Raw genomic sequence first — 20,539 nt, forward strand, 5'->3', positions numbered from 1 at the left:
CGGAAGCGGCGGCCCAAGACGCACTTCGCGGCGGCGGCGGCGCGGGCCAAGCGCGCCCGCGGCGGCGGGCGGCAGCTGGAGGCCGGCATGCGCGGCATCCTCATCACCTGCAACATGAACGAGCGCAAGTGCGTGGGGGAGGCCTACAGCCTCCTCGGCGAGTACGGGGACCTGCTGTACGGGCCCGAGCAGGTAACGTCCCCGGCGGCGGGCCTCAGCCCCTCGCGCCCCTCGCCAGCGCGGCCCGGACGCCCTMCCCGTGCCGGCAGAGTTACGCTCGCGTATCCTTCCCGAAAATAGAAGTAACGGCCCGTGCTGCTAGGCCGCTTCGCCGGATGGCAGCGGTGACCCCGCGAGGCGCCCCCGCGCGAAGGGGCCCCGCCAGGCTCGGCCCCGCGTGGCGGCGGGTTTTGTCCTGCCCTTGCGCACTTACCGGCGCGTTGTGACTTGTTCGGACAGTTTTCAGATCAAGAGGAGCGGCTGTCTGGGAGCGAGAGGGAAGAGGATGATGACGACGACGTCGAGGCGGCCCTGAAGAAGGAGGTGGACCAGATCCGCGCCTCCACAGAGCAGAAGCTGCGGCGGTTCCAGTCAGTGGAGAGCGGCGCCAACAACGTCGTCTTTATCAGGACACAGGGCATAGGTGCGAAAGCAGCGCTGCCTAGTGCTGCGGGGATAAACCAGTTGCGACAGCGTTAATGACATGCCATGGACCRTGACATCTGAGGAACTAGTTTATACCAAATAAGTACATGATTTCTCCTTCCCTTTTGCTTCCTCAATGGGCATTGTTGTTATAGAGCCTCTACAGGTAGTAGTGGTATGGCTTTGGCAGAATAATCAAAGATTATCTAGTTTTGGTATAGTAAAACTACTCTTCAGAAAAGGATTTGATGCTGACAGCAGTGCAGCCAAGCATGTGTTAAAGGGGGGAGGAGGGAAGAAAATGCCTCCAATTTGTTTCTCATACCTAGCTGTTTTTCTTGTAGAGCCTGAGAACCTGGTGCACCATATATTAAAGGATATGCATACCACTAAAAAGAAGAAAACAAGAGTCATTCTGCGCATGTTACCCATTTCTGGAACTTGCAAAGCTTTTATGGAGGATATGAAAAAGTACACGGAAACGTTTTTTGAGCCTTGGTTTAAAGCCCCTAATAAGGGTACTTTTCAGATTGTTTACAAAGCTCGTAATAACAGTCATATGAGTAGGGAAGAAGTAATTAAGGAATTAGCAGGTATGTATGTRTTTCACATAGAATTAAAAACAAGTATATAAGCTGCCCACTACTGCATACATAACTTAGGTCAGATTATTCCTGCAAAGTAGGCTTAATGGGCATACGTTTTTGTTGTTAGAATTCTAAGTATGTTGAATTACAAAAGCTTTTTTCTCTAAGACAGTGAATCTGAATTCCCTGAATGCTATGTTGAAATAACTTGTTGCTATTTCACCTGAATATATGACTCATGAAATAGCTCTACCTTAATTGAGTATTTGTGGCTTAGTAGGTGCAGTGGAATAGATTTTCAGTTACTCCAGTCCTACTGGTGATATTTTATAAGAATACTGCTCTATTCTGCTATTTTAAGCAATTACAATAACTATATTTTAAGCAATTAGAATAACTAGTACTTGGTTACAACTAAGAGGATGTTGCTTTCCCTTTTCAAACCTTATTCTTTCGTTAGGATATGCTAATGCTATTTGTCCATCTTTTAAACTATTTCTTGTTTTATAGGTATTGTGGGCAGCCTCAATCCAGAAAATAAAGTGGATCTTAATAACCCACAGTATACTGTTGTGGTGGAAATAATAAAAAACGTCTGTTGCTTGAGTGTGGTGAGAGACTATGTTCTATTCAGAAAATACAACCTACAGGAGGTGGTGAAGAGCAACAAAGAAGATGCAGAGCAGAAGCCATCAAGCCTGACAGAAGAAAAAAACTCAAAGGTAGTAAAACCCAAAGTGGAGGAGGAGGAAGAGAACTCAAAAGAAATAAAACAAGAGAAGGAGGAGGAGGGTGAACTAGAAACCAAGCCCAAAGGGAACGATATGCTGACAGTGTAAAAAATACGGTAGAAGGGAATGATAAACAAAGGAAACCTTTTTTAAAAAAAAAAGAAAGCTGCCCTAGAGTTTTGAAAGGGCTTTTTAAAGAGGAGAGTGGGTTTTAATTTGAAATCTTATATTTTAAATCCACACATAAAGAATTTTAATGCTCGCTGTGTATCTGCAGGTAAAGGTGACATTATTGCAGACATAACAATACTCAAAAGGGAAAGGTGAAACTTGCTGTCATTCTAGTACAGCTTTGTTCTGCATTGCCTTTACCTAGCACAAAAAGCATGTGTGTGTGCATGCATATGTAAACGTGGCCAACCTGACATATACTGACTCTCCTTTATTGTATCTGATGACTACAGAAATCAAAAGGCTGTGCAGAATCAGCCCTAGCAGGATGTTTTGACAGAAGTGGGAGATCTGGAAAAGACAGTTGTTTGCAGAGGATTTTTAGGGAAGTGAATGATCTGGCAGTTTGGGTGACTGCAGAACTCAGAGATATATTTTCGTATGTGAACAGAACGAGATAAAAATCCCAATCCTTTCCTGTATGATGAAAGGTTATGTATACACACACACACACACACACACACACACACACACACACACAAATCTTTCTACAAGGATATGCTAAGTCTTAAAAATATATGGGAAGAACTGCTATGATTAAAATACTTGAATATGGTGAGAGGATTTACAATAACAGAATTGTCCGTTCTAGAACAGTAGAAGTACAATGCAGGCATTGCAAAGAATTTTAGCAAAAACTACATGTGTGTTTACTATAGCTGCATATACAGCAGTTACTGGCTTATAGCAAATGCTCTATGTAGTTGCTAAACAGAATCCTTTCAAATAACTTCATGCAAATAGCCTTTTGCTGCTCTTTCCAAAGACAACCACAGGGAGTGTGGAAGGAATAGCTTTTTATCTTATTTTTTCTCTAGGTCTCAAAACTTGAATGTAAATACTGCCTGGAAACTTCTTACAAAAGAAGCTTTCTATTATACCATATTGGATGGGGTGAGGGCAGGGGGAATTTTTGGTTATAGCTTTAGCTTTACAACACTAATTTTGTGTCACATTGAAAATAATGTCTATTGGTACGTGTTTCCATTGCTAGCAGCTTTTTGGATATCCCAGCGAATTTATAAAAAAACTAAAATAGCGTAGCTATAATCTGCTTTCCAATAGAGTTTGGAGTATGCTTTCCATACAACTGTCTAGCTTCACTATTTCATTTCTAGCATAAAAGTCTGTGCGTTGTAAATGGAAAAAGATTTGTCCTGAACACGATGTGTTACTTGTCTTGGTTTAATGAAAAGGATGTGTTCAAGTCTCAACAATGTTTCTTTTATAATTTCCTGTTCTTTCAGAATTGTTTTAGAAATTGGAAAATTTAAGAAGATTTTTTTTCCCTAGTCCTGTCCCTTCCTCTCCATTTATTAAAAATCTGCTTTCTTACCTCCATTAGTGTTTTCTTTAAATCTTAAACTTCTTGTGTATGSATTAAAACCAGTAATGTCTCCGTCACACCTTGCAAAGAATCATTAGAGACCAAACACAAAGGCCTACTGTGAATGTTTATTGGTGGATGATGATGATGATCAATATCRCCTACTTGAATTACCCAGGACAAAGACAGAGCCACGGATGATTCAGTTTTTTTTTTTCCTTCTACCTCTAGCTCTACTACATGCAAGATCTATGGGTCTTCAGAAGAAACTGCTGAACAGCTCCCATCTATTTGTCAAGCTTATGTCTGACATTTAGATGCTGCCTATGCTGTAGTCTTAAAGATGTCCACATTTTTCTACTTGTTTTTTTTTCATAATTCATCTTAGTAAATACTCATTGTGAATACATTCATTCCCCAAAATCTTCAGGCTTTCAAGATTCATACAAACAGGGTAGGTAATTTGGATGSATGCAAGATCTATAGCTCTCTCTGGGAACTTCATTACCTGCTATCATGAATTCCTTGTTAAATGTAATAAGCCTCTTGTGAATTAAAATATCTAGCCTCAAAGTGTTAGGTGGATAGAAAAGGCTGGGTTTGCATATACCTTGTTAGGTAGGCCTCATTTTTGTTAAGCAAGAACACATATATTTAAAGTCCATACAGTTGGGTTTTTTGAGGCTTGTGCATTATCACATAATCCCTTGTTTAATGGGTGCAATATAATCCTTTGCTGGTACTTAAAACTGTAATGGAAAAACTCCAGTATGAGTGGTATTGGTTAGGACAAGTTTTTTTTAAATTGCCTAACAAAACTAAATCTGTCCCCATTCCTTCTTCCTCAGTTCATTCCGTCTGATTTTTCCAGCGATTGTCTTTGGCAGCTGCTGGACAAATTCAATCTGATGTAAAAGAGGAAAAAAGTAAAATGAATAGACTTGATTAATAAAATTTTGATTGAGAACAACAGAGGTCTCCACCTTACTTAGTTTAGATATAATATGACTGGGGAAATACTATATTATCTGAAAACAGATGCAAGTTATCTATTATTTTTCACAATATCTTTGAAAATAATATGTTTTTCATTTTTATTGCATAGTACATGCTTAGCTTTTTGGTCTGTTACAAGAGCTGACGCTATGAGTGAGTCTAATGTTTTTATTCATAGCCTTTCCCTAGTTAAAATACTTTTTGTATATTTTCTTTTTTCCACTTGTGTTTACTTGCCTTTCTGGGGTACTTGTATGGAGCAGTGACTTTCTTGACATGATCTTGCAATTCACAGGTTAGTTTCTCTGGATCTTGTGACTTAACGGAAGGAGATAAAACCACAAAAGCTTTTACCACCTATGAAGGGAAAATAAGTAAGAATTTCAGTATTAATTAAATAAGAGCAAGCTAGCAAATGAGGCAGTTAATAGAGAATAATTGAGTATTGCCTTCAATACAGGCTTGCTATTTCCAACCTCTACTGTAAGCATATTTAAAATTGGGACCAAAGAATTTTTCTATCTTACATTCATCCAGGTACTAAGTGGTACAAGATAAAGTTTCAAAATCTGCTTCCAAATTTGTAAGAAAGAGTTCTGTAAAGGGCTTCTSAGTCTTGTGAATTCAGTGGAAGATGAGTATAACCTCTGTGACACAAGCTGCCTTATGAATAGGAAAGGGACCATTAATTACCTCTCCCCTGATGGGATCAGGGCTGCTGACAACAGCTGACTCAACAACAGCTGGGTGCTCTATCAGGGCATTCTCTATTTCAAATGGTCCAATACGATACCTAGGAGAGGGAAATTAAACGCTTACTAGGGGAAAGGTATACAGTTTCTTGGCATTATAACTGAAGGCTACAAACCCAGAGGAGATGATGACATCGTCAGACCTCCCCATAAACCATATGTATCCATCCTCATCCATGCACCCTCTGTCTCCAGTGACATAGAAATTTCCACGGATTGTTGAAGCAGTTTTCACTGGATCATACTGTTGACAAAGCAACAATTAAATATTCTATATACTAAGAAACCTTAAGCTTAGAGGTAAACTTTGCGTCTTTGGGCACAGACCACAGTATCTTTCATAGCATTCTTCTTGGCTATGAAGAGCTTGTGCTTGCTTTTTACAGAAGGGAAAATGTATCACATAGGCACGTACAGAACTGAAGGTCAAACAGTAGGTCTGCAGAAGAGTCGGGGAGAGAAGGGAGGTATCACATAGTCCTTGCTCAGTCCAAAAATAAATACCTTATTTCTATAACACTATGGATGTTTTACACTGCCCCTATGAGGTTGTATCTTAGCTGGAATGCAAGAAACAATAGAAAAGTCACTGTCTTTTTACCCTGATTGCCCTGATTCATGTGCTTTTCCCTGGGGTGTTTAGAACTGTCCCTTGGCTGAGTAACTAAGTTTGAAGAAGTTCAGATCTGAGCARTGCAGTTTAGACTCTTATCAGCCAATCCTTGTTGTACACTTTTCTGGCCAAAAAGGGATAAAAATAAACTGTGGAAGGAATGAATACAGATACTCCATATCTGTGCATTATTTGGGGTACATTTCAAGAAGCTCTTCTTGCCTTGTGAGTTGGCTATGATTATGAAGATGACAGCAGTAGTGAAAGACTGGTTTGCCTAATACTTCTGCACTGCAAACGGGGAAGAATAAGTAATGTAGGAGCTGGGGAGCTGCACCCTGGAAATATGCTAGAAACAAGCACCCTTTCTTTTGAAATTGGAGAAAAGGGCTGCACCTTGGCAACTTGTTTTGGGTACTAGTGTTACAGGAGTCAAGGTGAGATACTCGGGGGAAGTGTTTGGGTGATACCTTTACAGAAGTTTGTGCTGTTGCATCTTTCTGCCATCAATACTTAAGCTAACACCTTTAAGTAAAAAAAAATCACTAAGCCAAAAAGAAGAGCTATGGCTTGTTTGTGCCACACCTCCTACTATTGGTATAAACACATTCCACCCTGCAGGCCTAAACCAGCTTTCTGGAAATCCACTGTTGGCTTACCAAGTAGTGATTGAAAAACGTAAAAGGCCACTTGGCATCAATTCTGATGGCAATATCGCCTTCTTTCCCAGGAGGTAGAATGCTGCTATTTTCATCTATAATCTGCAGTAAGAAAGGCACAYGAATGATTATAGTTTCCCATTGTAAGAGAGCTGTGTCTAAATACTAACCAACCAACAGATCAAAACACAAAGTTTGACTCACAGTCCTAAATGTGACTGTACAGTACTGAAGGTTGTACTGTACGTTATACTTTCCTGTGTTTTACTTCACAAGAAATCAACARCAAACAGAGACCACCATACCTGAACATCACAGGGAGGAAACGCCTTTCCCAAGGAACCTGGCTTAATTTTCATTCCTTTTGTATTTGCACATATAATTCCCTGTTGCAAAAGAGAAACAATCAATCAGCCCCCCCCCCCTTTCTTTTCCTTATCATTGCTGAGGCTATTGCTGTTCTTCTGTTGTGCTCACTGTTGAGATCTAGATCTTCCACATGTGTGAGCTGAAGTGTTTGTGGACTTCACTGAGAGTCTTGGACAAAAATTTCAAAATTTTTTAGAGCTGAAGCCTTCAAAGCAGTGTCAAAAACAAGTTGTAAGCAAAATAACAAACTCTCTTGTAGGCAACTGCCATATATGCTAATGCGATCTTTTTTGTCGCATATTTATAGCACAGATATATATTTACCAGAAAGAATGTTGTATACAAGTCCCCTGAGAATTTTAAGTGATAGTGGAGTTGTAACACTTTTTACAAATGAAGCTGAACATACGACTTCTGTCTGGCCRTAGCCTTCATAGATCTCCAGTCCCGTTTGCCTTTTCCACTGTGCCATCACTTCTGGGTTGAGTGGTTCCCCTCCGGTCAAACAGTGCTTCAGTGCCTTAAATGTGTAACTTCACAGACAAAGAACATTGCTGATTATCAGCGAACAGCCAGGGTCAAACTCTGCCCTCTCTGACTCCCATATATTGAACTCAGTGACTTCAGGGCATACCAGGCTCCCTTAGCGTAAGGGTTCAGGTTGGTAGAAAGCCTAGAGCTCCAGTTGGAGCGCGGCTGGAATGGGGCTGCMAAAGGAAAGGATGGGCAGCAAAGAAAATTGGGTGCTTTATGGTCTGAGCATAGCTGGGTGGGAATGGGAAGGGGCTTATCTAAGGCTCAGCCTACGGATAGGGCAAGGTGAGGGATAGGGTTGAGAGAACACCTTGAGCTCTAGTTCGACTGGAGCTAGAAGGGTGAGCTGCACAGACACAAGGACGGATGGCCACACATGCAGCTTCCAGGGCTGAGCACCATCCTCTGCATTTACTGTTTATGACACCTCAGAATCTGTCTTGATTTGCCACCTCTCCGCAATGCTAAGGAAAAGGCTGTGCCTTCTGACAGCCCCCTGCATTCAGCACATTATTTTTTGCCACCACTCTGAGTTTAAGTGGCTATATGGGCCCATAAAAAACACTGCTAGAGAGCAGACAGTAGCACACAGATGTGACAGTTGTACCATTGACAGGAGAAAGGTACCTGCTGAGGTCCTGCTGTACTAACATGCGGTAGCCGGTTGGGGCACTGCACAGTGTTGTCACTGGATATCTGCACAAGGTCTGACAAATTAAAAAGACAATAGAGGTTAAACAACATCATTTTATGGGAAAAAAATGTTGCTGCTAACTATTAATTTCTTTTCTGTATCGGGCATAAATTATAAGGCCTGATGGTAACCTCAGTTACATGGAAAGCCAGAGTAATGTCTGTGACTGTCCACGTTCAGTTACAGTGCTACAAGTATCAGCTGAAGAAGCGACACACTGACAGCAGTGAATCTCTGGTGGGCCACGTTTGTCCTGATATTCACTCCAGTAACAAAGACAATCCCTTGATGYGAAAACCTGGCTTTGGAAGCACAACTTAAGTTTTTCAGGTGACTTCAGTAGAGCTCACATTTCACTGTAGGACAAAATCAGACACTTCAAAATGTAAGCACTTAAAAATGAGAGGTTTCTTCTGAACGTTTTGCCTATGTCAGTCTTTCAATTGGTCCCATAATCTCYGAGAAGGACAGCCTCAGTGCTTCGGACACGCTGCACGGCCCTCAGCTGCTCTGACACAGGGCCTGTACATGCAGTGCAGCACAGAGATGAATCACCAGGGGCTCAGGCTGGATCAAGAGTGATGCTGTATTAAAAGGGGTATTTTTTTGGTCAGRTAAACACATATTCTCCTTTGGCTGGAACTGAACACAAAGGATGTGAGCACCCTGCCAGAAAAATAAGGATCTCAGCTCTCTGTTTTCTAACATGTCTTAATTTCTCATCTATAACACTAGCAGATGATTCACCATCACTCAGGTGGAATTTAGCCCTACCTTTTTAGCTTGCTTCTGTTTTCAGTGGTATTTACTTAGCAAGAGGGACAGGCAAGGGAAATAAAAGGGGAAGGCCTCTCGTTCACCAGTCTTCACTCTAACCACACYATGGGTAGACCAGTCTCTACTGTCTACCGCACTTTGTGTGGAGATGTGAAACCCCACACCCATTGCAAGCAAATGCTTGCAATGCCCATAAATTTATAGAAAAAAGAAAACCAAACTAGTAGCCACCATTTAAAAAAGAAAATGAAACTGAGGGTAAAACCCCCCAAATACACCCTATGTGTTAGAAACATACAATTTTTCATGTAACATGCTTTGAGCCATTTAATAATAGCACTCTCCTCTCTGTATGTCACAAGATTAAATATGACATTGGCTCAAGAAGCTTGAACATAATTTCCTTTAGGAAAAAGCTGGTCTTATTCCTTCAGTGTTTTCCAGTACTGACTTGCCTATTCAGAGTATAATCACCTTGTAGTTATGCTATCCTAAAGCAGCTAATCCCACAAACTCAAGAGACTCAGCATTTGTGGCCCGCCTGGAAAACAGTATGAAATATGATTAACTGCTCATTATCAGCATGGTGTTCTTACATTTAAGACTGCTCTTGGATCAAACTGTGGCATGGCATGCACAAAAATACATGCACCCTGGATCCACGGACCAAAAACACTTCCAATAGCTGCCTTTATCCAAGCAGTGTCTGACGTGTTCCATACKATGTCTGAGGGAATCAAATCCATCCAGTATCTGTTGAAGACAACAGTGATTAATATGAGGGAGTCTGTAAGTGGAGATTTAAAAATTTCCTTTCCCCTCTCTCCCCCCTCCCCCCAAGAAAGGCATGGTAAATTTATTTGATCCAGAACTCCAGAGCTCAAAAACAAATACCTTTTGCTTATTCTTTATGTTGATGGCAAAGATAAAGAAAAGCAAATGATACTGTAACTTATTCATTGAAGTATGTTATTTAGCCTGKTTTTAAATAGGTAAGTTGTCATTTCTAAAACAGTGTCAGATACCATGTCAAACAAGATCCTTGTTTCCTGGCTACAATTCAGCTGRGGACACCAAAAGAAATTGCATGTTAGTACCATGGGAGGCTTGTCATCTCTCAGAGTTGCATCATGTACAAAAACCTTTCCGTTTGCTTCACATTTCAGAGCTGCAGAGGCATAACTGAGCTGAATGCTTTACCTTCCACAAAGGAAAAATCCCAGACCTAGGCTTCCATAGGAGTGTTCAGCCATTTTGGGGGAGCCTGTGGTGCCACTGGTAAAATAGATTGCCATTGGGTCCTGGCTTCTCGTCTTCACGCAGTTATGGACTGCAGGGGCAGCCCTTAGAAAAAAAGAAGGTTATATGAAACAGTGGCTGATGGTATTCAGCGAATCAAGCTTGGATCCTTTGACCATGCCTTGCCCCCATGGGGCTCCCTGCCTGACTGCCMGTGACAGTATCTACAGGACTGCTGAAGTTCTAGACAATGTTTTTTTTTTTCAAATCAATGTTATCCTCTGCCATGAACCTGATTCCTGCAATATCAGCCCAGCATGAGCAGATTCATCAAATCCACTTAATCATATTTCAGTAGCTCTAGGAGGTTTGAGAATGCAGTGTTGCTGCTTCCTCRGTTTTTCTGCTTGGTGACAGTGAAGTGGGCAACTGTCTGAAGGAGCTGGCAGAAATACAGTGAGACMACTGCTGTACAGGCAATGCTAGCTAAGATTTCAGTGGCTGTTCGAGCACATGCAACATCCTAGAAAGCTCTAAAAGTGATAGAAGACCTTGGATTCCACCCTGAAAGAATATAATTTTAGTTATATAGAYTCTTTTAACAAAACATTAGTTGGCAACATCACACCTGAGGCCTTGGGCACATCGCAGCAGGATATTTTGCCTTCCTTCCCCACAAGGAAGGAAGTTTGTTTGCGGTCAAACAAACTGTAGTGCACAAACTACAGTACATCAGGTCCCATTCTGGTAGCTGCAGTTCAGTACAGAGTGAGGTGGATTCCTAAATGCATTAGGATCATTTTGCAATGTGTTTTTTTCAGTCTTTCCTAATGAAAGGCCATCCATATAAATCTTATGATCATCAAGTTTTAGGAAAATGGATTGGTGTAATATGTAGAGAATATTTTTATTTGAGCTTTAGAGGGTAAATAGGCCACATCTGCCAATGAAAGAAGCTTTCCTGTCCATTTTTTCCATATTATTTCCTAGTCATATGTAAAAAACTGTATGTGTTGTGAGACTGTAATTATTTTTTAATTACCAAATTGGCTGATGCCAAATATTCCCTTTCTTCACGTAAAAATGACTAAACTGCCTTCTCTCCCACATCCTCAAAGGTATCTAGTTCCTTAACAAAACAGAAGAATGTATGTAAACAATATATATTAGACAAGTATGAGATAACTGTGRTGGAACTAAGGCAGAAGGCACTCACTTGAACAAATCGTTGAAGTTCAGCCACTCAGCCCTGCTGCTCTCAGATACAATGAGCTTTGTTTTCAGAGACTGGCATTTGGATGCAACTGAGTCCACTGCAGGAGCAAGTGCATCAGTGGTAACAATGCACTTAGCCTTGGAAGTCATCAATCTGTAACAAATGTCTTTTGCTGTCAGTTGTGTTGTCCCTGGGGTGAAGATAATGCCTAGAAGTGCAATAAAACGGAAAATACATTAAATATTTTTCACTTTCAGTCCTAGTCACTTCATAGCTTCCACTGATTTGTTGAATGCCAACACCATTCAACCCAGAAATGGGTAGAGAGTAAGGTGAGTCATACATCCCCGAGCAGATGGACTCTGCTTCTACCTGAACACAGATGTGCAGGTGGGAAGMACAAAATCGCTTGTTTCTATGAGATCCTCTGCCTCAGGCACAATGGAAGTATAAAATACTACTTTAGGACCACAAAGTTCTCTAGTAGCTTTAACTTAAAGTCTAGTTGAAGTTAATTCAAACTGATTTTTAAATCCATACAAGCCACAGAAAGTGAAGGAAAAGCAGTGAAGGTAATTCCATCAGTCATAAGGGACTACCCCTGTCAGCACCTTTGATTGTCAAAAGTTCAAACTACAAAGTCAAACTAAAGGTTCAAACTACATTTCAAATAAAAAATGTAATTGTAAATGAACTGTTAACCAACTTTTGGCACAAGCATTATACGCATGACTAGGAATGACATAATTCACCTGTKCGCATACAAGCCACGTTCAGCAGCCACCACTCCAGGATTCGGGGTAGAATCACTATAACTCGGTCTCCTCTTTGCAGATCACAGGGGCCAGAAAGCACATTGGCTGCTTTTCGGGACAGGAAGCCCAGCTCTTCGAAGCTCCACTTCACTTCACTTCCTTTTCCATTTATCCACCACAAGGCTGGGTTTGATGGTCCTTTTCGTTCCTACACACAACACAAGGGTAAGTGACATGCCGGTTACTCCAGGAGCTCCTGCAGTTCCTTGTAGATTTTCTGTGATACTGCAGACACTGCAGGGCTTTTCAGGGCAGAGATATTAAGCACATGTTTAGCTTTTGTTCAAAAGGCACCTATCTAATTTGGTGCATCTATCTACCTGATTTACAATGACATTTCTGATTAAAAATTATTTAGAGGCTTTTACAAACCTAGCACTGCACACACTGCTGAAGCAGTCATAAAGAGAGAGACAAAGCACMATGCCCCCGCTGATGCTAAAGCAAATTGCCTTTCCTTTTTCTACAATGTAAGATCATGCTAAAATAGAAATACCAGAGGAAATTCTGGTCCTACTGAAATCAGTGAGTTCTACCCTTGACTTCAGGGAGGCCACAGTTCCGCTTAAAATACTGAAACATTATGACAGAGTCATAAATGCAACCTTTTCTATTTGAGTCCATTTGTCGAGGACATCACTTGCAAAATTGAAGTATTCAGGCACTTCCTTTTCACGGCGACCGATGGCTTCATAATCTGAGAAATTCAAAGGTGCAAAAGCCCTGTGACACTGGTGGAATAATCTGCAGAGTGTCTGGAGGCTCCAAGGGGACCGCAACACTTGAAATTCATGGAAAATCTTCATGGCACAAAAGCAGGTATACAGTTTTTTTTGCAATTATAACCATCAGAGTTTTTGGATTATTTCCTTCCTATGAGAGACAGAAAAATCAAAATAGTAGTATAATGTACTAATTCCATATTGAGCTGTCAGCTACAAATGGAAAAGATGTATACACAGCAGAAAATCCCCCTCTTTATGATACCCTTATCCTATGCCTAATGGGTAAGCTAGAGCCCCAGTAATCCTTTTAACTCTCCTGTTTTCTCAGCTGTCCACAAGTTACTCAGAGAACTCTCCTCCCAACTGATAATTTCTCTTTTGCTCAGCCAAAGGAGAGACTCAAAACTTAGGACACAGGTGACAGAGTTCTTGCTGCACTGTGTGACCACTGAGTTTGCACAGGTACGGTTGCAGGAGGATGTTTCAAAGATACACTTGGATCCAGAAGATTGTGGAAGCAGTATGCGGATTTGACCCATAATTRGAAAGCATGAACCCCTGGAACAAAATGTGCCCCAGCACTACACTCAGTGCCCCTCGGGACTGCCTGCTCGCTCAGTCCTGGAGATGGTGTACTGGGAAAGTTATAATTGGTACTAGGGGAAAATGGGCAGCTGAAACAGCTACGGACTCAGGCGAAACTGTTCTCAGTTGAGACACTGACTAGTAAATCCTCCTTACTTTTGACTAGCAAATCAAAAAGTCTTTGAGGAAAGGTTCCCTGCTTTACAAAAAAGCAAAAGAGTTTCTCTTTACAGGCTGCTAGTTGGTCTCTACTTGTTTCTCTTCTTGCTGTTATCTTTAAATAGCTCCCATATTCAGCCATTTCATGGCTTCCCTGGCTTATTCTTTCTTTCGGTCTCTGCTCTTGAGGTAACRTCCATAATCTTGCTTCCAGGGACTCTGGTTATTTATTGCTTGGATGTAACGTGCACGACAGAGTAAGAGACCGAAGAACCTTGCTGTGGCTCAGCACCAGGGACAGGCAGTGGGGTCGCATGWGTTTAGCAGGTGGGTGCCAGCAGGGACACCTCGCACTAGGTGCCACAGCCTCTCCCCGCACAGCGAGGGCACGCAGCGATGCAGTGCTGTGCCCCRGCACCAGCCTGGGGAGGTCCCACCTTGCTAGCCTGAGCATAACAAAGAYGACACTGGTGATCCTGCCCCAGGGTAACCTGTCATCTTTCTTCATATCTTCAGATGTTCTTTGGTGTACTTTTCCCATAGCCCATCTGTAGTGTTACTGTTGCTGTTTAAAACCTCACCACAAGCCTATTTTTGCTCTTGTGATGCCAGGAGGAAAACAKAACTCATTCTCGCCATCCCAGGATTTCTTCACTTATAATAGACAAAGAAAAAAAGTGTTCCAGAGAGCCACAACCACCTCTGTGTGTGTGTAGTTAACCTAAAGGTCATTCTGGTCCTTTTATACCTCCTACCCTCCTACCTCTATTCCTTCCTCCCATTTATGAGACCTTTTTTGGTGTCTGGTCCTCAATTCAGCTGCCAGCTTGTCAGGACTTGGATGCACTATTCCCATGTTTTAGGTACCAGGGGACTCTTACTCGGTCCTGCAGGGCTACCATTGGCAAACACAAATTTGTTTACAGGATGCCATCTTCTGTCCCTGTCAGAATCAGGGATATGACCATCACACATAACTATTCAAAGACCAAGGTACTTGCTAGCAAGGAGGGGCAAGGGCACTGCAACRGGGAGTGTGCATTTAGCCAATTTGGAAGATATTCGATAAACTTCCTTATTGTTGCTTCTCTTGCTACTGCAATAATCATAAGCAGAACTTGGCTCTACATTGCTCTGTTTGCTCTGCTTTCCTTGCACCCAAATAAAAGATTATGAACTTTATTATATTAATTGTATTCAATTAATACCAAAATACCATGAATAACTTAGAGGTAATTTTCTATATTAATTGGCTTACTAGACTAATCTCTTCACCACGTCTGCACTTATACCTAAATACACACAGCCATTCAGTTTCATAAAATGGCAGTTACAATCACGTATCACCCTGAAAATACTTTGCAAAAGAGTAAACTGAATTGGAGTTGGGTATGTGGGCATGYGGTGTTCATGATACATTCAGTCTCAGAAACCAGAAGACAGATGGAAGCTTTTACATTTTTTGAATTGTCTGTTCGTAACATATTGATTCTTATCTTCATCCTTAACATGTCATGTAGGAAAAGACTGATTCCAGCACTCACTGTAAACCAGTGAAATCCTTGTACAAATTTGCTATTGTTCTACTGTTCCTTTAGATCTGCTCCTGGAAAGAAAAGCTACTTCTTCAGTTTGCCTGATACAAAACAGAAAAGTATAACTGCTCTCCAGCTGCTTAACCTCCTTCATAAAAGATATGTGAAGAAAGAGGAATAAACTAGATCTGCTCTACAGATTTTTTTTAACGTTAGCAGAAGGCACCTTTCGTTTTCGAGAAGATTAAGTATTTGAACAATCATGAAATAAAAAAAAAAAATTCTTGGGAAGTTTTTTTAAAAAAAGTTGTCCTTACCTGGAGATGTTATTTCTAATGAAGTGAGATTTCTTTTAACTCTACCAAATGTATCTTACAATGTCCTCTTTGCAGCATCCCTGTCCCTTCCAGGTTCACTCTAACTTTCTGAACAGCTGTAGCTCTTCATTTGTATTGCAAGTCACGTTCCGTGGTGGGGATTATTTCCTCCTGAGGATGKAGCTTTTGTTTCTCCAATTACCTTCTGAAGAAAGGCACAATCACTGAAAAAGGTAAGACAAGATGGAAATAGCCTGAGTATGAATGACTGCATTTCTGGTTCATTGCCTTTGGAGAATGAATAATCCACCACACATTAATCTACAACTCTATTCCACAGCACCGACGACTTTGGAAACTGCAATGGTGGAGATTTGTTTTTGGATCTTGGAGTTAAACATAGAATGAGAATTGGCATGATGAACATACAGGAATATTTTTGTAAGCCTCATGCCAATAAATATCACCTGTAACATGAGATGGAAGTTTCTGCAGAGCAAACGCATGCAGTTCAGAGGTTGTGAGGAGGACAATGAAAACCCAAACTACAGAGCTATTACTATGAAACAGGGTGACAAAATTCATTCTCTGGAAGGTAACAACATAATACACGAACTATAGCTGTTCAAATATGACAGACTTAGTTAAGATGAATTTATTGTAGTCATGATATAGTATGTTAGTAATGCTACCTCAGGCAACGAGTCCAACAAGGGGAAAATCAAATAAATAAAAGCTACATATAAATGCACATATAGACTATATATTGTAAAGACTATAAACAATTAAGTAGAGAGGCAATAAACTCTATACATACACTATGGATCAGAGGCAGGAAACAGAGATGATGTTAGAAACAACAAGCACAGATAGTGGCCAATGGAGAATCATGATAARGTTGTCAGTGCTCACATCTGGGAGCTCTGCCGGCTGCACAGTACAGCAATATATGCCCATCTTCCAGGAAGATCACTGAATTGCTACATATTAGGGATATTTGATAGATTTAAGTCATTTTTGCATACTGACTGTAAGCTCTGAAATTACTCAAACTTTCCAATTTGGGATCAGTGCCTCTGCRCCAGTAATGCACAGCCTCTGTCTCCATGTTTTCTCAGAGCCAGCTTCTCAGACTATTCCTGTGGAACCTGCTGTCAGGAGATGACCCTCCCCATCTTTGTAAATCACATCTGATATTCTGAAAAAGTAGAAACTCAAAGCTAAAGCAATGATAGCCAACCTGTCTCTCAGCTTAACTTCTTTTAAAAGTGCATATAGCAGACTGCCAGAAGTGACACAATCAACTGATGTTAAGGAGGTGCGACACAAGAATYACCTCTTTTTTTGATTTGACTGGCCTATTTTGTTGGTTCTCCTTCTTCTCTTACCATTTTTCAAGTAGGATTGTTAGCAAGGATAACTAAATCTTAAGATGCCTAGAAGCCCATGGACTCAGTCAGAGAAATTATGATGGACAAGAGAATGATAATGACATAAAACTACCAGTGAAATCCTGGGGAAGAACACAGTGGGTGCTCAGTTTTTTGTAYTTACAGTTCAGGAGCAGATACAGTGAGATTCAGAGGGAGCAGCTTTCAGGGAGGCAGCTCCATGYAGAAATGTTTGGGTTGGGATTTGAGGCAGAAGTCTGAGGAACTTCATGCCTTGGAGCAGGGACAGTATCTTCCATCTTCTCTCCCCACGTTGCAAACGACTTCTTCCATCCCTCACTTTACCTTCGTTAGTAAGTGGCCTTTGAGCTGTGTCACACAAAACCCAACACACGTCCTGAACACATTGTGTTTCTAACACTTGAGCATGAGACAGCATTAAGCCATCATCCCAGTTTGGAGAGACTGGATTCAACGAGCAAGTTGCTCATGGGTTTGCATGGCTGCCAAATCTTGGCGCCGGCCTTTTTCCCAGGGTGAAATGGGAAATTCCTAAGAGCATTCAGGGGTTCACAACACCAATTCTAGTGACACCCTCTGGCTGCCTGCATCGTGTGAGAGCACTGTGAGACAGACACAGCTGCTACTGTCTGCAAATGTCATTTACCATTATTCAGTGCAATAACAACAGGCGAAGCACACACACATGGGGCAGACTAATTCGTCCTCAAAGTCCCAGAACAAACAAATAAGAAATACGACTACCCTCAAACAGTGCTGTTGGACAGACTGTACTTCTGACAGGACATACAGAAAAAGCAGCTGACCAATGATTTTCATGGCAGCAGCAGAAGCCAGAGAAGTTTCCCATTTGCTCATCAAAACATAACTACCTGCTCCCAGAAAGCAGGATTCAGAGCAGCTGCCAGTGAGACTATATTAGCAAACCATCGAGGGGAGATGATACAGTACAACCCTTCGGACTGGAGGCAGCCTAAACATTTCCTCTAGGGAATGAATCTCCAAGGGGCTGAATAATAAATCCCCTGTCCTTTCAGTCTCATTAATAAGTCCCCTGTCCTTTTGTCTTTTCCTTTAAAAACAAAATACTCACAGCACGCAAATACACCAGAGAGTGGGTTTCATTTTTCATCTGAGGTCTGAWTCCGCTCCTAAAGAAATCAAATTTAAAACTTTCCCCTCATTTCAGTAGTGCAAGATCAGATCCATTTGGATTGATGTAATCTACACGGACGCAGTATTTTGTTTTCTCTTTGTTTTTTACCTCAGGCAGTTATGTGCTTAGTAGCTGGGAAAAAAAAGTAATACCTATTTCAGAGCTTAAGGGTGTGAAAGAGGCAAGACCCACCTGTACAGCCTCTYCTGGGGCTTGTGTTTGTTTGCCAGTTAATAACGCAATTAGTTGTCCTGAAAGGTCATCAACAGCTTTACTATAAAGCGTGTTTGCTTTTTTCCCAAGCTCTTCATACAACAGCAGATGTGCTCAAAGGTGCCACGTGGTGGGTTTACAGCAGAACCGGGAAATTCTGAGATTAAATAACCCTAGGTGTTTTGGTTCACTGGTGTTTTTGTGCTCCCAGTAAAGGCAGCAAGCCTTGGCCATGGAGGTGAACTGTTACTCCTGCCTTTTGAAGCAAGAATAAARAGTACATAGGCTGCGCTGTAGCAGGCGTGTGTGAGGTGCAAGCAATGTGGCAGGGTAACAAGAAACATGAGACAAGATCTAACAGGAATGAGCTAAACCTCTCTYTGCTGCACTTGTACCCAGGTAACTGTGCTTAACTATTACAGAAATATCTCACAAACTAAACCGACTATCCAGAAAATCCTTGATCATATTTAATCCGCAAATTATATGTGACCCAGCACTGGCTAAATCTAATGTGGAATTCAGATCACTAAAACCAATTAAAGAATACTCTCACTAAATAATATTTGACAGAAGCTTGCAGTTGTTCTAAAACTTGTGYCTTTCAGCAAGGAATAACAATGTACACAGGAAAATACATGTAAAAGTTAAAGTCTGACTCCCTTCTTTTATCATTATCTTCAATAGAGTTTCTCCTGTATATGTTTAAAATTATAGAGAATATATTGCTTTAGAAACACTCCAAACCGCCAAAACAAAAAGTGGCATCTTCTATTCTTGATCAGGAGGCTTTCCAGCACCTCTTGAGATTGATAGGGAATAAGATGCTAGAGGATGTTCTGACTGGGAGTTCAGCAGCAAAGCTAAGCTCTTCCCCACTCCCTTAATTTATTCCTTTGGCTCTTCCCAGAGATCATCTTTGGTAGTTGTTGAACAAATTCAACCTAGTTCATACAGAGGAATGATAACAACATGCAGTTTAATATAGCTTGATTCTATGCTTTTTCTGTTCAGTGGCAAGCCTGCTTTTTTAAAAGGTATGAGCTCTTCTGAGGATGAACTCGACAAGCAGCACCTCAGTGCCAGTGCTCAACAAAAAGAGTAAGTTACTTCTTAGGGAAATAGTGTCGGCTTGGTGACTTAGTAATTCTTCCTATCAGCGGTATAAGACAATCACACGCCACTGAATTTGAGCACAATATGGTTTTCAGAGGGAGCAAGAAGGGGTCTGTAGGAGGCTACTTAAAACACTGGTGAAGGAGGGCGCGCTAGGACTGCTTCCCACACCCAACGGAAACGTGTTGATACTCTGTTTTGTTTTGTTTTGTTTTGTTTTCTTCATGAGGTTGCTGGTCAGGTTCAGTTTAAGATTTTATAACATTGTAAAACTGCACTAACATGCTAGTGAGTCTGACTGATCCTATCTTTACATTGAGAACTCTGTGACTGCAGCAGAAAGGAAACCTCCTGGGCCAGATCTGCCCCGGTGTAAATGAGTGATTTACACCCATTAGAACAGGCTCCAGGGGAAAACCCAGCCAAATCTGTTTAAAGCTCCATGCAGACTGGTACCAAAACCAACCAGAATCTCTTCCAGAATATATCTTTTAGATTGCTCTTAACCCAATTACTTCCCAAGGTGATAATTAGATTATGTTAAAAAAAACCTTATTACTTACACAGAATAAATGGATTACATGAACAATCTGATTACTTCACTTCAGACAAAGTTAAGTGGATTACCTTGCCAGAAAGTATTTACTCATATTCGAAATCTGAATGTGCTTAAAAAGAATCAGATTCTGAAACAATGACCAGATTACATATTTCAACATATTTTTATGATTGCTGTTAAAAATCTAATGCTAGTTATAATAATTCCCCTCCAAAAATTGAATTCTACTTAAAATCTCCAACTGCTTGAATCAAAGAGATAAACATTAATTTTCCAGAAAAAAACTATTACTCAGAAAAAGGGAAGAGAAGTGTAGGGAAATATCCTATATTAGTCTCTAGAAAACCCATGCAGAAATTGAGGACAGCCAAAGACAGATGGCCAAGTCCAGAGATTTTAGTGGCAACTGGTATGTCATGGTTTATCCAGATTAGGTTTATTCTGCTACTTCCYGACAGTCTAACCACGTTTAAGGCTTAGTGTGGACACCGTGGGTTCTTTGAAGCCATTTTAGATACACTGTTGATGGAATCTGATTCCTGCCTCATATGCAAAAGCTGTGTTACTGTTTGTCTTT

General features: G+C 41.1%; 2 protein-coding genes across 2 annotated transcripts; one reads left to right on the plus strand and one right to left on the minus strand.

The window, feature by feature from the left end:
• The first annotated feature begins 6 nt into the window (after window positions 1–6).
• On the plus strand, window positions 7–3,535 carry THUMPD1 (THUMP domain 1 NAT10 acetyltransferase adaptor). Its single transcript, XM_085302290.1, has 4 exons — window positions 7–192; window positions 460–643; window positions 990–1,238; window positions 1,743–3,535. Exons 1-4 carry the CDS (start codon window positions 88–90, stop codon window positions 2,069–2,071), a joined length of 867 nt encoding a protein of 288 aa, XP_085158416.1. The 5' UTR covers window positions 7–87; the 3' UTR covers window positions 2,072–3,535.
• An 804-nt stretch (window positions 3,536–4,339) lies between these two features.
• LOC146601661 (acyl-coenzyme A synthetase ACSM4, mitochondrial-like) lies at window positions 4,340–12,991 on the minus strand. The gene is made up of 13 exons (XM_085302278.1): window positions 12,791–12,991; window positions 12,123–12,333; window positions 11,371–11,578; window positions 10,116–10,259; window positions 9,512–9,668; window positions 8,072–8,151; window positions 7,320–7,443; window positions 6,847–6,927; window positions 6,542–6,643; window positions 5,386–5,513; window positions 5,211–5,310; window positions 4,755–4,874; window positions 4,340–4,426 (listed from the first exon to the last, which is right to left on the minus strand). Exons 1-13 carry the CDS (start codon window positions 12,989–12,991, stop codon window positions 4,340–4,342), a joined length of 1,743 nt encoding a protein of 580 aa, XP_085158404.1.
• Between the last annotated feature and the right edge of the window lie 7,548 nt (window positions 12,992–20,539).

The sequence above is a fragment of the Rhea americana genome, unplaced genomic scaffold (genome assembly GCF_003343005.1).
Source record: "Rhea americana isolate MKP2758 unplaced genomic scaffold, rheAme1 scaffold_10, whole genome shotgun sequence".
NCBI classification, from domain to species: domain Eukaryota; kingdom Metazoa; phylum Chordata; class Aves; order Rheiformes; family Rheidae; genus Rhea; species Rhea americana.

Excerpts from the sequence above, each read along its gene's own strand:
- THUMPD1 (XM_085302290.1), top strand. The coding sequence starts at position 88 with ATGCGCGGCATCCTCATCACCTGCAACATGAACGAGCGCAAGTGCGTG. Across the intron at positions 193-459 it reads TGCTGTACGGGCCCGAGCAG|TTTTCAGATCAAGAGGAGCG; the intron begins GTAACGTCCCCG and ends TTGTTCGGACAG. Across the intron at positions 644-989 it reads TATCAGGACACAGGGCATAG|AGCCTGAGAACCTGGTGCAC; the intron begins GTGCGAAAGCAG and ends TTTTTCTTGTAG.